This window comes from Hyperolius riggenbachi, chromosome 1 (assembly GCF_040937935.1).
Source record: "Hyperolius riggenbachi isolate aHypRig1 chromosome 1, aHypRig1.pri, whole genome shotgun sequence".
Classification (NCBI taxonomy): Eukaryota; Metazoa; Chordata; class Amphibia; order Anura; family Hyperoliidae; genus Hyperolius; species Hyperolius riggenbachi.
Genome location: NC_090646.1, coordinates 419,747,364 through 419,765,180, shown reverse-complemented (window position 1 = coordinate 419,765,180; position 17,817 = coordinate 419,747,364). Strand labels below are relative to the sequence as shown.

General features: G+C 40.8%; 1 protein-coding gene across 1 annotated transcript in view; it reads left to right on the top strand.

Annotated features, from left to right (window-relative positions):
- TRPM6 (transient receptor potential cation channel subfamily M member 6) overlaps positions 1–17,817 on the top strand; it is a 194,711-nt gene that overhangs the window by 32,410 nt on the left and 144,484 nt on the right. Inside the window, exons 10-14 of the mRNA XM_068242291.1 lie at positions 27–161; positions 1,404–1,457; positions 7,214–7,354; positions 12,769–12,918; positions 15,985–16,265. Coding sequence (XP_068098392.1) covers positions 27–161; positions 1,404–1,457; positions 7,214–7,354; positions 12,769–12,918; positions 15,985–16,265 — 761 coding nt within the window. The remainder of the gene's footprint in view (positions 1–26; positions 162–1,403; positions 1,458–7,213; positions 7,355–12,768; positions 12,919–15,984; positions 16,266–17,817) is intronic.

Genomic DNA, 17,817 nt, shown 5'->3' with positions numbered 1-17,817 from the left:
TGTTTACTTTTCTTTTCTTCTGGAAGGTTGGATCTTTGGAACAAGCAATGCAGGATGCCCTAATAATGGATCGAGTGGACTTTGTGGAGTTACTGATTGAATATGGAGTAAATATGCACCGATTTCTGACAATAACCAGACTGGAAGAGCTTTACAACTCCGTGGGTATCTTTATTAACCAATATTATTTCTACCAATACATATTTCTGTACAATTACTTTTGTCCCAATAGCATGATTATTTGACAGTGGTAGTAGTAATGGTTAGTTTGACTTCTTGAAGCTCACTCCAAATGTTGTTTGTTTCTGCTATGAACCAACACTGCATTATATCTTAATTTTAAAAGGGAACATGACAGCTGTTACATTAAACCAAGCCAAATGTCTGACTGCATCAAGTGGTCTTCTGTACTTCACTATAGCCCGAGGTCTCATCCTGCAGTCCATATAGAGGAACATGCAGAGTGAACCACTGTAAGCCTACATGCCTGTACAGAGAGATTTCATTTAAAGTATGTTTACTCCAAAGTGAAGGAATACATGCCATCTACTAACCAGCCATGCTTTTTCCATGTACCAACCAACCTTGTTGGGAAGTCAACTTCTGTATGGTAATGAAGGGCATCAGCAATGCTTTAACTCAAATGCACAAGTGTAAAAAATGCAAAAAGACAGTGGTGGCTAAATCAAAAAGAATCACAGTGCCATTCAAATGAATATATTGCCCCTATGAATTCTATAAGAATTCAACACTTACTTTTATTTTTCAATCAATTAGTCACCTGTCTTTAATAAGGGAGTGTTGGCACTTGAATAGGTTATATGTAATGGCTTGCGGTTCACCATGCCACCACTGTCTTTTTATAGTTATTTTTTTATCTGGACTTTCTAAGAATATCTAATGGAAGTATCGCAGTATTACTGATATAATCATTATGCCTTTTATAACTGCACATGAGAATGGCTTAGGATCATCAATAAATGTCTGCAATCAGCTTGAAACTATATATGCGTGCAAGTTTGGTAACGTCTAGAAACTACTGTTATTTGTGATGAGCTAGCTAAAAGGAAGAATTTTTCTTACACGGAAATCTCTACTGGCCAGGGAAAAATTATCAATCAAGGTATCAACTGCTGTTAAACTAATCAGCTGACAAGTTAACATTTGCCAGATGCTGGCTTTTATTGTCAAAGTTAATTTTTCCTCTTTCTGGATCAGTGAAAATTAACAGGTTAGGAGAATTTTCCTCACAATTCCTTGTTGCTTCCAAAATTTTTGTGGACACTGTTACATTACTGGACCCCCAAGTCTGTATTTTAAGGGGGCCTGGACCGAGGTCCTGAATGCTTTTTTTGTGGACTACAGATTTTCACTAAATGTTTTCTTTATTTTTTACATTCAAGAAACAAGGACCAGCAAATCTACTCCTTCATCATCTTATTGCAGATGTAAAGCAGGTAAATTATATTTGAATGTATTTAAATTCATTAAATACTGTTTTTAGGTTTTAAGTTGTATCTAGGTTTTAGGTTTTATCGTGGTATATGTCCCTGCAGGGGGATATTTAATACCAAACAAATCCATTGCCACATGCTTTACTTCATGTCTCTGATAAATGACTGTACATTTGGATTATGCTTGCGTAAGCAACAAGCTGGGGGGTTGGGGCATCTACGCTGCAAAATATTTGCCAAGTTGAAGTAAATTATGAAAAATGAGGATAAAAATGTGGTCAGACATACAGGGAAATCGGCATATACAAGACTACCAACTAACATAATTAGGCAGCACGTCTCCGAATTTGCATAATTAGTCATGCTCCCCAATATAGAGTCAGCATGTCCCCAAAGTTTATACGAGGGTCACCTGGAAAGTAAGATGTGTGATTAAGGAAACATTTTATGTATTTTTTTGTAAGAGACTCGGGCCCATATGCAGTTCATTTTTTTCTCCTGAGTTATCAACTAGGACCTAGGAGATAGTTTTCATATTCTCTTAAATGTTTCAGCGTTTTACAATTGAAAAGGTACCCAAAAGTAGATGAAAAGGCGTGTATCAAAAAAGGGCGCCTGGAAAAAAGGGCGCGGGGTATAGCCGAAATTGTAAGTTTGAATGCAAAACCATATTTTTCGTTTAAGAGGTTATAAACGATAATGTAGTGCTAAATAGGTTAAATAAACGGAAATGAAATGGCAAAATACCGTCTATAACAGCAAACGAATTCTGTAATGAAACGTCAAATAGCGCCTAAAACGATATTTACACTTGTATTAAGCATAGTAATAGAATGGTAGATTTTACAGGTATTTTACTGCAATTATACCTAACTTTAGGGTCACAGATATCTCTCCTTATCCCTATCCCTAACACCTAGACCCCCCCTTTGTGTAAATACACTTTATGTAATAAATTGTATATATTACATAAATTGTACTGTAACTATAGCTAACCTTACTCTCATACAGAGCCCTCCCTGTACTTATCCCTAACACCTAGACCCCCCTGGTGGCGCCTAAACCTAAGACCCCCCTGGTGGTGCCTAAACCTAAGACCCCCCTGGTGGTGCCTAAACCTAAGACCCCCCTGGTGGTGCCTAAACCTAAGACTCCCCTGGTGGTGCCTAAACCTAAGACCCCCCCCCCTGGTGGTGCCTAAACCTAAGACCCCCCCCCTGGTGATGCCTAAACCTAAGACCCCCCCTAGTGGTGCCTAAACCTAAGACCCCCCCTGGTGGTGCCTAAACCTAAGACCCCCCTGGTGGTGCCTAAACCTAAGTCCCCCCCTGGTGGTGGCTAAACCTAACCACCCCCCTGGTGGTGTATATTGCACTGTAACTATACCTAACCCTCCCTGTACCTATCCCTAACCCCTAGACCCCCCCTGGTAATGCCTAAACCTAACCATCCCCACCGCACAAACACGCTAAACACATATAAACAATAATTAATCCTTAAAAAACTTCACTACAAATAATATGAATATGATAATTTATATATTTGTAATAGAATAACTAGCCTTAAAATCACGTATACATTAATAATATTATAAGTAGAAAAAGGTGTGTGTGTGTGTGTGTGTATATATATATATATGTGTGTGTATGTATATACACAATACAATAGAAAGCCTTACAATCACGTATGCATTGGAAATCTTAAAATAACAGTAATATTAAAAGCGATATTTTAGTAACTATAATCAACGCATTATAAGTGTAAAAAGTAAGACCAAAAGCAATGTATTTCTAATACAATCAGGTTGACAAACGGTATTTAAGCATTATACATATGAAAACGAATTTTAAATGATAAAAGAAGTGTAAACGAAAATTTAGTTGTTATAGTTTTGTAAGCGAAATTTTAAAACAAAAAAAATAGGTAAAACTCCTAAAAGCGAAATTTAAAAACGAAAAAATAAGTACAACACAAAGTCAAAACAAACTTGTAAACGATATTTGTTATAAACCTTATCTTGTAAACGAAAACTTTGGTTAACACGATCCCTGTAACCGCTATTTCTTGGGCGCCCTTTTTTCCTGTTGGGCGCCGAATAGCCGATATTTTGCATTACAGTCTATGGCGGCGCCCTTTTTGTCCACTATCCCTGTGCGCCCTTTTTTACTAGCTCCAGGTGAAAAGTACTCTCAAAATTATTATGAGTATTTTCCTACTTGTTGCTGGTTTAAAAGGAATTTTATGAGGTGGTGTAAAAATATCACCTAGGACAGTGATGGCTAACCTTGGCACTCCAGCTGCTGTGGAACTACAAGTCCCATGAGGCATTGCAAATACTCTGACAGCTCTAAGCATAACTCGGGGAGGCAGATGCATGATGGGATTTGTAGTTTTGTCACAGCTGGAGTGCCAAGGTTAGCCATCACTGGCCTAGGAGAAAACTCAGCAGAAAAAACTAAAATGCCTATGGGCCACTGTAATTTCTGATTGTTTCTCCACATAACTACCTGCTTTATTTAAGCATTTACAATGTCTTTTTTTTACAAGGTTTTCAATCCCTTTGTTGTAGTATCACTCTTGTCATGGTGAAGTTTATTGAAAATCTGTGTGCAGTGTATGGGGGATTTGATCCTTCTCTGATCAGAGAGGGATTTATCTGTTTGCCACATTGGGTGGCAATCTAAATGTGTATGAGCACCTTAAGTATATCCAGCTGGACATAATCAGTCTGGATTGTACAAACTTGTTCATTTTTGCCACATCTATGCAGCATGTGGGCCAATAGATTGCAAATACATTAATGGATTGCTTTGATTAAAGGACACTTGAAGTGAGAGAGAGATAGAAGCAGCCATAGTTATTTCCTTGTAATACTAGTTGCCTGGCGGTCTGCTGATTATTCGCGCAGCAGTAGTGTCTGAATCGCCCACCTGAAACAAGCATGCTGCAAATCCAGTCAAACTTCAAATATCTAATCTGCCTGCTTGCTCAGAGTCCATGGCTATAAGTATTAGAGGAAGAGGATTAACACGACAGCTGCCATATCCCCCTTACTTGCAACATTAGGCAAGATTGTACAATCAATATTGTATGATGTATGGCCAGCTTTAGTATACATTCCTGAGGAGATTTTTGAAAGATCCCTTTGGCTAACAGGCCAAAACAAAGTCAGAGCTAGAGATTAGTTGATAATACCTAGGCATGAATGACTGACTGTGGCACAACCTTATTCCTTTTAGCTTATTTTGTGATATTTCAATCACTATCTGGCAGTGTCTCTTTTCTCTCTTATATGTATTTTTCCTCTTTACCAGCAGTCTTATTACTGCAACTTCTAATTGTGTCCACAATATTAAATCGTTTTCTAATCCGCATGTCACATTGATTGTATTATATTTTATGCTTTGATCTCGCTTTTGATCTTTAGTTATGATAATAATGTATGATTTATTTACTTCTACACAAATAATATTACTGTCACTCTTTATTAATCCCTCTGAAGATGTACTGCAATGTCATCTTAATCTCCTGTGGAATCCTAACTAAGCTTAGTTTAATAAGAGGTCATTTTCACTACAGTGTTCTGTGTTTCTAAAGTTTGTTTTTAATTTAAACACTTATAGGAGACACACACTATAAGCGCTTTTCTGAGCGCTTTGTGATTGATAAGCACTTTCTGAGCTCTTTTTAAAAATGTCCCCATTCACTTTCATTAAAATTGTGGTAAAAACTGTGGTAAAATCTACGCGATCGTGTACGCGAAAAACCGCAGCAATTTTACAGTGATTTTTACAGAGATTTTAATGAAAGTGAATGGGAGAAATGTTTATAAAACGCTAATCAATCACAAAGCGCTCAGAAAAGCGCTTATAGTGTGGCTGAGCCCTCAAAGAGACTCTGAAGTCTCTTTTTTTAACCTGCTTTTGTCATATAATCCTCTTCACCATGATTGCCCAAGTAGAAACGCAGCATCACCGCAGCAGATGAATGATTTATTACAGAGAAATCAACCTGCAAAGTTCCACGACTTTGCAAGTCGCAGATTCTGCTGCTCTGGAGAGGCAGAGCTTTGAGCTGTAGCTCTGCCTCTCCAGAATCAATCTCAACAGATCTCAGCCTCCTCCCCGCCCCTCTCAGTGAAAGAAGACTAAGAGAGGCGGGGAGAGGCGGTGATCAGCAGAGATTGACTGCGGAGGAGGCAGAGCTACAGCCTAAAGCTCTGCCTCTTCAAGGAAGTAAAGCCCTGCGAACCCTGGAGCTTTGCAGGGCTATTTCTCTGTAATAAATAATTAATCTGCCGCTGGGATGCAGCGATTCTACTTGGGCAATCATGCTGAAGAGGATTATATGACAAAAGCAGGTAAAAAAAGAGACTTCAGAGTCTCTTTAAGTGCATTAGTATGGCAAGGTATAGTATTATATATACTCACCTAAAGGATTATTAGGAACACCATACTAATACAGTGTTTTTGACCCCCTTTTGCCTTCAGAACTGCCTTAATTCTACATGGCATTGATTCAACAAGGTGCTGAAAGCATTCTTTAGAAATGTTGGCCCATATTGATAGGCTAGCATCTTGCAGTTGATGGAGATTTGTGGGATGCACATCCAGGGCACAAAGCTCCCGTTCCATCACATCCCAAAGATGCTCTATTGGGTTGAGATCTGGTGACTGTGGAGGCCATTTTAGTACAGTAAACTCATTGTCATGTTCAAGAAACCAGTTTGAAATGATTCAAGCTTTGTGACATGGTGCATTATCCTGCTGGAAGTAGCCATCAGAGGATGGGTACATGGTGGTCATGAAGGGATGGACATGGTCAGAAACAATGCTCAGGTAGCCCGTGGCATTTAAACAATGCCCAATTGGCACTAAGGGGCCTAAAGTGTTCCAAGAAAACATTCCCCACACCATTACACCACCACCACCAGCCTGCACAGTGGTAACAAGGCATGATGGATCTATGTTCTCATTCTGTTTATGCCAAATTTTGACTCTATTGAGACTGGTCAGACCAGGCAACATTTTTCCAGTCTTCAACTGTCCAATTTTGGTGAGCTTGTGCAAATTGTAGCCTCTTTTTCCTATTTGTAGTAGAGATGAGTGGTACCCGGTGGGGTCTTCTGCTGTTGTAGCCCATCCGCCTCAAGATTGTGTGTGTTGTGGCTTCACAAATGCTTTGTTGCATACCTGGGTTGTAACAAGTGGTTATTTTAGTCATCGTTGCTCTTCTATCAGCTTGAACCAGTCGGCCCATTCTCCTCTGACCTCTAGCATCAACAAGGCATTTTCGCCCACAGGGCTGCCGCATACTGGATGTTTTTCCCTTTTCACACCATTCTTTGTAAATCGTAGAAACGGTTGTGCATGAAAATCCCAGTAACTGAGCAGATTGTGAAATACTCAGACCGGCCTGTCTGGCACCAACAACCATGCCACGCTCAAAATTGCTTAAATCACATTTCTTTCCCATTCTGACATTCAGTTTGGAGTTCAGGAGATTGTCTTGACCAGGACCACACCCCTAAATGCATTGAAGCAACTGCCATGTGATTGGTTGATTAGATAACTGCATTAATGAGAAATTGAACATTAATAATCCTTTAGGTGAGTGTATATGTATGGTTAGTGTTCATTTTTTAATAGTAACCAATCACAAATTGATTATTGTTCTGCTCTGGATTGCTGTGGGCTAATATGTGGTTGTCTAACATATGATGGCAAGATTAAACAACATTTACATACATTTATATACAGAGCAATCTTGCACCAGACTACAAAATTACCCTAATTGATGTGGGACTGGTCATCGAGTACCTGATTGGTGGAGCTTATCGAAGCAGTTACACAAGGAAGAGTTTTCGAGCCCTGTACAATAGTCTTTACAGAAAGAACAAGGTACTTTTTCTCTAAGCAGAAACAGATGTATGTAATAAACTGAATCTGCACTCTGAAAAGACTGTGATAATACACTTTTACCCACCTGAAAGGACTGTCATGTTAATTTGCAAAGTAAGCACATTTGATATTTTTTTCATCATATCTGCCTGGAATATTGTTCTGCTTTAAATTGATAACTCCTGATCTTGTCTACCTGCTCAGCACTTACACACATACACTTACACACACACACACACACACACACACACACACACACACACATACACACACACATATACACACACACACACACACACATACACACATACACACACACACACATACACACACACACACATACACACACACACACACACACATACACACACACACACACACACACACACACACACGCGCAGACGCACAGACACACACTCTCTCACTCTCTCTCTCTCTCTCTCTCTCTCTCTCTCTACATATATATATATATATATATATATATATATATATATATATATATATATATATATATATATATATATATATATATATATATATATATAATCTCTACGTATAAAACATTAAGGACAGACACCTTTAATGTTTTATACATAGATATACAGTGGCTTGCAAAAGTATTCGGCCCCCTTGAAGTTTTCCACATTTTGTCACATTACCGCCACAAACATGAATCAATTTTATTGGAATTCCACGTGAAAGACCAATATAAAGTGGTGTACACGTGAGAAGTGGAACGAAAATCCTACATGATTCCAAATATTTTTTGTGCAATTACAGCTGCCAGTCTTTTAGGGTATGTCTCTACCAGCTTTGCACATCTAGAGACTGAAATATTTGCCCATTTTTCTTTGCAAAAGTGCTCCAGCTCAGTCAGATTAGATGGACAGCGTTTGTGAACAGCAGTTTTCAGATCTTGCCACAAATTCTTGATTGGATTTAGATCTGGACTTTGACTGGGCCATTCTAACACATAGATATTTTTTGTTTTAAACCATTCCATTGTTGCCCTGGCTTTATGTTTAGGGTCATTGTCCTACTGGAAGGTGAACCTCCGCCCCAGTCTCAAGTCTTTTGAAGACTCCAAGAGGTTTTCTTCCACGATTGCCCTGTATTTGGCTCCATCCATCTTCCTATCAACTCTGACCAGCTTCCCTGCCCCTGCTGAAGCGAAGCACCCCCAGAGCATGATGCTGCCACCACCATATTTGACAGTGTAGATCAGGGGTCTCAAACTCAATTTACCTGAGGGCCGCAGGAGGCAAAGTCAGGATGAGGCTGGGCCGCATAAGGGATTTCACAAAAAAAGTCAATCAGCAGCTCCCACCACCATCCACCTAACCCCCCCCCCCCCCTCCGCCCATTGCTTTGCTTTTTATTTCAAAATCAAAATCACACTGAAGCGAACTATTTTGCCTATTTTACCTTATAGTTCGCTTCAGTGCTCCCATTACAAGTAATCCGCCACGTCCCCGCCGCAAAACGAGGGCTGCAGAGCCCCCAAATCACCCAGGGGCAATCCGCCGGCATTTCCTGGAAGGGGCAGAGCTTTCGGCTTCAGCTCTGCCCCTCCTGACGTCAATCACGGTGCATCGCCGCCTCTCCTCGCCCCTCTCTGTGAAGGAAGAGTGAGAGGGGCGAGCAGAGGCGGCGATGCACCGCAATTGACGTCAGGAGGGGCAGAGCTGAAGCTGAACGCTCTGCCCCTTCCAGGAAATGCCGGCGGGTTGCCCCCCGGGCGATTTGGGGGCTCTGCAACCCTCGTTTAGCGGCGGGGATGCGGCGGATTACTTGGGAGCACTGAAGCGAACTATAAGGAAGCTTTTGCCGGCGCGGGCCACAGAATATTGTATCGAGGGCCGCAAATGGCCCGCGGGCCGCAAGTTTGAGACCTCTGGTGTAGATGGTGCATTCTGAGTAATGTGCAATGTTAGTTTTCCGCCACACATAGCGTTTTGCATTTTGGCCAAAAAGTTCAGTTTTGGTCTCATCTGACCAGAACACCTTCTTCCACATGTTTGCTGTGTCCCCACATGGCTTGTGGCAAACTGCAAACAGGACTTCTTATGCTTTTCTGTTAACAATGGCTTTCTTCTTGCCACTCTTCCATAAAAGCCAACTTTGTGCAGTGCATGACTAATAGTTGTCCTATGGACAGATTCCCCCACCTGAGCTGTAGATCTCTGCAGCTCGTCCAGAGTCACCATGGGCCTCTTGACTGCATTTCTGATCAGCGCTCTCCTTGTTCGACCTGTGAGCTTAGGTGGACGGCCTTGTCTTGGTAAGATAACAGTTGTGCCATACTCCTTCCATTTCTGAATGATCGCTTGAACAGTGCTCCGTGGGATGTTCAAGGCTTTGGAAATCTTTTTGTAGCCTAAGCTTGCTTTAAATTTCTCAAAAACTTTATCCCTGACCTGTCTGGTGTGTTCTTTGGACTTCATGGTGTTGTTGCTCCCAATATTCTCTTAGACAACCTCTGAGGCCATCACAGAGCAGCTGTATTTGTACTGACATTAGGCAATGTCTATGGGCAACTGACTGCACTCAGACCAAAGGGGGCTGAATAATTACGCACACCCCACTTTGCAGTTATGTATTTGTAAAAAATGTTTGGAATCCTGTATGATTTTCGTTCCACTTCTCATGTATACACCACTTTGTATTGGTCTTTCATGTGGAATTCCAATAAAATTGATGAATGTTTGTGGCAGTAATATAACAAAATGTGGAAAACTTCAAGGGGGCCGAATACTTTTGCAAGCCACTGTGTGTCTGGATCATACTCATTTAGTTGTAATAAGTTGTGAGCAACTTTTTCTTTAATGAAATAAATATGATATATCCTTAAACCCCAGCATTATTTTTTGTAACAGTCTTTAACTAATATGTGGCAAAAGCATGCATGTCTCTCTTGGGTCGTGTTAGACAGTAGAAATTATGGCTGAAAGGTTAGTAAATTAACAGATGTGCATTTGCAGTAGCTTGCTGTTGCCCACAAACAGCAAGAATTTCTTTAAGATCTTTTAAATTACCCAAGAACTTGCATAATGGAAATTGCCAGAGAACTGCAGTTGTGGGTGTCACAAAGCGAACAAGAAACATGCGCATGCATTTTGGTGCCCTTTGTGCCACAGCGTGCTTTGCATCAGAAACATGCCTAATGTTGTCACAACCACATTTAGTTACTTTTCCATAGTGTGGTGTGAAACTATATCCAGCATACAAAGGGTACAAAGAGTCCCAGGGTTGTAAGGAGTAATCTTCCTTTGCAGAACACAGTTTCGTTGAACATGTAAACTATGTATTTTCATACACGTAGGTGAAAAATTGATAGATTGACCGGTTGTTTATAATATCTGTCTTTTTTCTCAATGGCTATCTTTAGACGGAACCTGAAAACTCACCTCTTCAGGCAAGCACAGTCTTACATAACCACCAACCACCTCCTTGTACACCACTTTTCCTTACCTGTCATTCTACCCCTTAAACTGTAAGCCCACTTGGGCATTTTTTTTCCCTCTTATGTGCTATTACAGCTGTGTAATATGTTACATATTTCCTCCTTGGTATGATTTATTGTTGACCAGTCCATTTATTGTTTATTTGTAACCCATTGCCTTGCAACAGTCTGTACTATGTGTTGTCTATGGTAAAGTGCCATGGAAGACACTAGGGCTACATAAACCAAAATAATTATCATAGTTACATAGTTATTTTGGTTGAAAAAAGACATACGTCCATCGAGTTCAACCAGTATAAAGTACAACTCCAGCCTGCTCCCTCACATATCCCTGTTGATCCAGAGGAAGGCGAAAAAACCCTTACAAGGCATGGTCCAATTAGCCCCTAAAGGGAAAAATTCATAGTGGTGTCTTTTCATTTCATGTCCTGTTTCTATGTTATATGCTACAACGTTGTAACATTGGGTCAGAACAACTCAACAGCAATAACATTTACTTGTACACACAACTCCTGTAAAGTTCACCAGTGTTTTCGCAAAGTGCTTAACTGCTGTTGTGCAAATAGCACAACTCACGTGAAATAGACATTGCTTGTACAACGTCAGTAGTATACATTGTACAAGCAATGTGAAAGTGTGTATATAACAGGAGTACTTGTAAAAACAAAAAGAAAACTAAGAGCCCACAATAGTGTAGTATGATAATGTCACGTTGCATAGGATAACATCAGTGTGAATGAATACTCAAAAGGAAGGGTTACCGCTAAGGCAACCACTGTACAGGCAGGTGGTGAAATTACACCCGAACCCATTCGGATTTAGAAATTGCTCTCTGTAGATCGGAAAACTGGGGGAACATTCCTCCACCAAGGGTGGACAAATTGATAGGTAATAGGATAAAACAGAGGCAACAGGAAGATTAAAATACACTAAAAATACAGTAGTTTAAAGAGAAACTCCGACCAACAATTGAACTTTATCCCAATCAGTAGCTGATACCCACTTTTACATGAGAAATCTATTCCTTTTCACAAACAGACCATCAGGGGGAGCTGTATGACTGATAATGTGGTGAAACCCCTCCCACAAGAAACTCTGAGGACCATGGTGCTCCTGGCAGTTTCCGGTCTGTGAACCTTGTTGCATTGTGGGAAATAGCTGTTTGCAGCTGTTTCCAACTGCCAAAAAAAGCATGCAGCAGCTACATCCCCTGCCAACAGTAAAAATGTCTAGATGTAATAAATTTCATAATGTAAATCAGGGATTTAAAAATTTTACAATGGGCAAACACTGGCTAAATCATTTATACATAATTATTGTAAAAATGAAGCACTTTTTTATTACATTATTTTCACTGGAGTTCCACTTTAAACATGGGAGGTAGTGGAGTAATTTAACCCTCCTAGTTACTCCTGTTACAGTAATTGCCTGAAGAAGTTGGTGTAATACCTGCGAAAACTCGTCGCACTGTTTTGTGGAGTATACAATAAAATTTTCCTGAATTAAACAATTCGAGTCTTCAAGTCCACCACTACCTCCCATTTTTAAACTGTTAGTTAGTGCGTTTTAATCTTCCTGGCGCCTCTGTTTTATCCTACTCCATGTAACCGGAGTAGGACTATTTGTGCAAAGCCCGTTAGGCGCTTTGCGGAAAAGCCAATAAACTTTCCGTGTACTGTGCGTGCACACACATGTTTTACTAATACTGTATGGTTTAGTGAATCTGCCCCATTACGTATAGCTTCTGTGACACTGATTAGAACTATAGCATGAATGCTTACGTGTCTTGTCTGATAAGCAAAGTGTTAGCACAGAATATCATCTTCCATGACTGGTGATGTCACAGTCACTTTCATGTCACAAGATTAAATATTATTTTTAGCAGCTTATACCTGGAATATTCAGTTAATATGTACGGTAAAATCTAATTGTGTTATTTTGTTTTTACCAGAGAACCACCCACAGTTCTACGTCAAGTCTAGCACGGAGCCGGTCTCATCTTTCCATAAACCAGCACAGCCAGATGAGCAGCAATCTTCCCTCACCTGAGAATACCTTGCATTCCCAGTTCTTCCGAACAGCCCAGCCTTATAAGCACAAGGTGATCCTTCCAAGTTTTCTATCCAATTTAATTGAAAACCATCTGCCAGCATCAGGTTTCTAATCTCCAGTATGCACATACAGTGCTACTTATGGGAGCAGTTCAGGGAAGAAACTGTTGCAGTGAGTAAACATTATAGCTGAGGCAGAAAGCTGTGTTACAATTTATGTAATTATTTGTGTTACCAGATACTCCGCTTTTGACTAGAAATAGCGAGGTGCAGGAACAAATGGAGAACATATTTCCTCCTTGACATTCAGAAAACATAGGCAAACAATAATTTCACAGACCAGTTGTCCATTGCCAGTATGTCTTCTGCTGCCAAAAAGAGTTTACAGAGAGTACACAGATTGGCAGGTATGGGCATAGAGTGATTGCATTTTGTAATAGAAATATTCATTACCAGTCTGCAGTCTCAGTCATTTTTACCCCAGAACCAGAGCTATTTAAATGGTGGATGGTGTAATGGTTAAGGGCTCTGCCTCTGACACGGGAGACCAGGGTTCAAATCTCGGCTCTGCCTGTTCAGTAAGCCAGCACCTATTCTGCAGAAGACCTTAGGCAAGTCTCCCTAACACTGCTACTGCCTATAGAGCGCGTCCTAGTGGCTGCAGCTCTGGCGCTTTGAGTCTGCCAGGAGAAAAGCTCTATATAAGTCTTTGTCTTTTAAAAAAGTTAGGTCTTAAAGCGGAATATAACCCTGCATTTCAACTTTGCTCTAAAACATTATTTACAGCATATTATATGCAAAAAGCATTTTTTTTTACTAGACCAGCATTGGAAGGGTTAAACACAGAGGTTTTAAGTTCGTGCAGACGTTCAGATAGTTACATTCTATTTAGTTATATGTATATATTTAGAAAATGTTACACACTCTTTGGCTGTCCTCCAACTGAGAGAGATGAGTCACAATAAACACTTAGATACATATTTGTAAACAAAAAGTATCTAACTCAAGTTAGGATGCGTCTGCAGAAATCTCTAGGGACTTTAAAGCCCTGTGTAACCCTTCCAATGCTGGTCTAGTAAAAAAAAAAATGCTGGTTGCATATAATATACTGTAAATAATGTTTTAGAGCAAAGTTGAAATGCAGGGTTATATTCCGTTTTAAGACAACCATACAATGTTTATTTGATTAGAAATAATCATTTTTATAACCGGTACAAATATCACCAAATGCACATTTGTATGCTAATGTGGTCATAATTGATCAGGTTTGCTACCCTACATGATTTTTTACTGAACACACACAGACACCCCAGGCTGGCTATAACAATCCCTGTGTTTTATCATTATTAAAATCACTGGCATAAGTATATGAAATTATAATAGCATGTTTAAACCATAGGGATAGTTACAAACCTCCTGTACCTTGCGAGGTACTTAAAATGTTTATTTTCTAATATTTACTTTATTAACCACTTCAGCCTTCAGTCGTTTTCACTTTATGCATCCGAGCAATGTTCACCTCCCATTCATTAGCCTATAACTTTATCACTACTTATCACAATGAACTGATCTATGTCTCGTTTTTTCCGCCACCAATTAGGCTTTCTTTGGGGGGTACATTTTGCTAAGAGCCACTTTACTGTAAATGCATTTTAACAGGAAGAATAAGGAAAAAACGGAAAAAATGCATTATTTCTCAGTTTTCGGCCATTATAGTTTTAAAATAATACATGCCTCCACAATTAAAACTCACGTATTGTATGTGCCCATTTCTCCCGGTTATTACACCGTTTAAATTATGTCCCTATCACAATGTATGGCGACAATATTTTACTTGGAAATAAAAGTGCATTTTTTCCGTTTTGCATCCATCACTATTTACAAGCTTATAATTAAAAAAAAAATAGAAATATTTCATGTTTACATAGATATTTAAAAAGTTTAGACACTTAGGTAAATATTTATGTGTTTTTTGTTTTTTTTAATTGTAATGTTTTTTTTTTTATTATTAAACATTTGATGTGGGTATTTTTGGGAGGGTGGGATGCAAATCAAATTTTTTTGTACATATTGGTATATTTTTTATTTTATTTTTTTGCATTTTCATGCAGTTAGCTTTTTGGCCACAAGATGGCAGCCATGAGTTTGTTTACAATGACATCACTCTAAGCATAACACGGACGCTTAGAGTGACGTCGGGGGAAATAGGAACAGAAAAACTTCAGCTTCCGTGCGAAGCTGGCGGTTTTTCTCGGGGGGAGAGCAATCAGTGATCGGGCACCATAGCCCGATTCACTGATTGCCTGGCTAGTGAACCGCGGGCCGGGAGTGCGCGTGCACGCGCGCGATCGGCCGCGGGGGCACGCGGCAGCGCACATGGCCTCCTGGGCGTAGCTAGTACGTCCAGGAGGCCAAAGTAGTTAATATATAAGTGAACACAGATAAGTGGCTGAAAAATGTTTGGTACATTTGTCTTGCTTCAGCCATCTAAGACTAACAGAAACTCATAATATAGAAATCTCCACTGACCCCCAAAAAAGGAAGACATTTCCTGACACTTGATTGACCGGCAGCTAGAGCATTTCATTGGAGTCCTGCCCCCTTGTACTCCATGATCAGTGAGCATTTGCACATTAGTACTTTTTACTCATCATTACAGCCAGTCAGTGGCGTAGCTAAGGAGCTGTGGGCCCGGTGCAAGTTTTACATTGGGCCCCCACAAGCACTCTATACATAACAATTGATACAGCGCACCAAAACCTGCCAGTGGCAACTGCAGTGTCAGAGGTACAAGAAGGGGATGGGGAACAGTTTGTTAATGATTGCTACTATTCAAAGTATCTATAGAAGTGATTATTATGAGCACATGACCAATACAGAGCTAATACTGCAGTTGAAGGAAGGCCCTTCGGGGCCCCTCTGGCCCAAGGGCCCCGATGCGGTCGCAACCTCTGCAACACCTATTGCTACGCCCCTGCTGCCAGGGTATTGTGTGCTGTGAAATCTCCCCTAAGATGGATCCATTTTCTTTTAATTCTGCTGCTCAAGTGAAACTTATCAATAGGAGTTTTCCATGTACATTGCTTGGTTTAAATATTGTTCTTTTTAATTAACAGGAAAAGATGACAGGAAGCCAAAGGTCAAAGAATAAATCAAAAGATGAGCTACCCTCCTCTGAGGAGAATGAATTGGGTGGATTTGACTATCCATATAATGATCTCTTGGTCTGGGCAGTACTGATGAAGAGACAGAAAATGTCCATGTTCTTTTGGCAACATGGAGAAGAGGCCATGGTGAAGGCAGTAGTTGCCTGCAGATTGTACCAAGCCATGGGACATGATGCAAAGCAAAGTAATGTTGTGGATGACACTTCTGAAGAATTAAAGAAATACTCCATGTAAGTGCCTTGTGTTTACATATATACTGTATACTGAGAGAACACACGGACACACACACAGTCTCATGCCCATACACAGGCACATATAGAAGCACAGGTACACACATACCACAGCGACTGCAAAACCTATACAATTACAACCAAAGACCTAAATACCACCGCAAAAACACATACGACAGTAGACACTCACATATAGTTATACCACATGTATATCACATACACAACACACACAAACACAGAAATTACTTTGGGAGGGAGCACACTTGTGTCTGTGGGAGAAGATTCCTCACAAGTGTTTTTCTGCACAATATGTGCATTTGTCTGTGATTGAACCTAGGCATTTTTACAGTAGTCAAACATACAATGCCGGTGCCTTGCCTCAACAGGATTGCTCTGACGGTTCTAGTGCAGTCAAACATACAAAAGAGGCGGCACACCAATGGCTACAAAATGTTGCTTGTATTGCGGAACAGTGACACTACATGCTACGGACACACAGGTCCTTCATCAGGTGTTAAACACCTAATGAAGGACCTGCGTGTCCGTAAAATGTAGTGTCACTGTTCCGCAAAACAAGCAACATTTTGCAGCCATTGGTGTGCTGCCTCTTTTGTATGTTTGACTGCACTAGAACCGTCAAAGCAATCCTGTTGAGGCAAGGCACCGGCATTACCGGCAGTATTAATACTGAGGTGCTGTCCACCGTGGGTTACTACGTTGTGAAGTCTGATTTTTTTACAGTAGCCTGTGAATTTCAATGGAGAATTGCATGTGTTGTTCGGAAAAGTGCAGGTTGTATTTTTCATTTAAACGCTATACAGTATCACAGATGGCTTCTGAAAAAACAGCAGCCCAGGAAAGCATTACTTGTGTTTTTGCATACGATTTTGGATCGTGGCATAACGCCAGTGATTTCAACAAGTGTGACCCCTGCTTAACCCTCCTGGCGGTATGAAAAATTCCGCCAGGAGGCAGCGCAGCAGTTATTTTTTTTTGTTAAATCATGTAGCGAGCCCATGATAGCCGCTGCTCAGCGGTATCCCCCCACCCGCTTCGATCAGGAAATCCCGTTCAAAGAAGCGACATCAGCGACGTCGTGACGTCATTGGGAGTCCCAATCCACCACTCGGCGCTGCCTGGCACTGATTGGCCAGGCAGTGCACGGGGTCTGGGGGGGGGCCGCGCGCCGCGACGGATATCGGCAATCGGGCGCGGGGCGGCGGCGATCGGTGTGCTGGCGCAGCTAGCAAAGTGCTAGCTGCGTCCAGCAAAAAAAAAAAAATTAAGAAAATCGGCCGAGCAGGGCCTGAGAAAACCTCCTGCGCGGCTTACCCCGAACTATGTTCGGGGTTACCGCAGGAAGGTTAAAATACACATAAGTATGCAGATCTTAAAGCAGAACTGAAAATTGGTATAAAACAAAGTGTTTCACTTACCTGGGGCTTCAGCCAGCCCCGTGCAGCCTTCCTTTCCCGCGCCGGTCCTCCACAATCCTCCGTACTCCCGCCGCCAGATACTTTTGTTACCGCCAAGTTGTAAGTCGACGGCAACT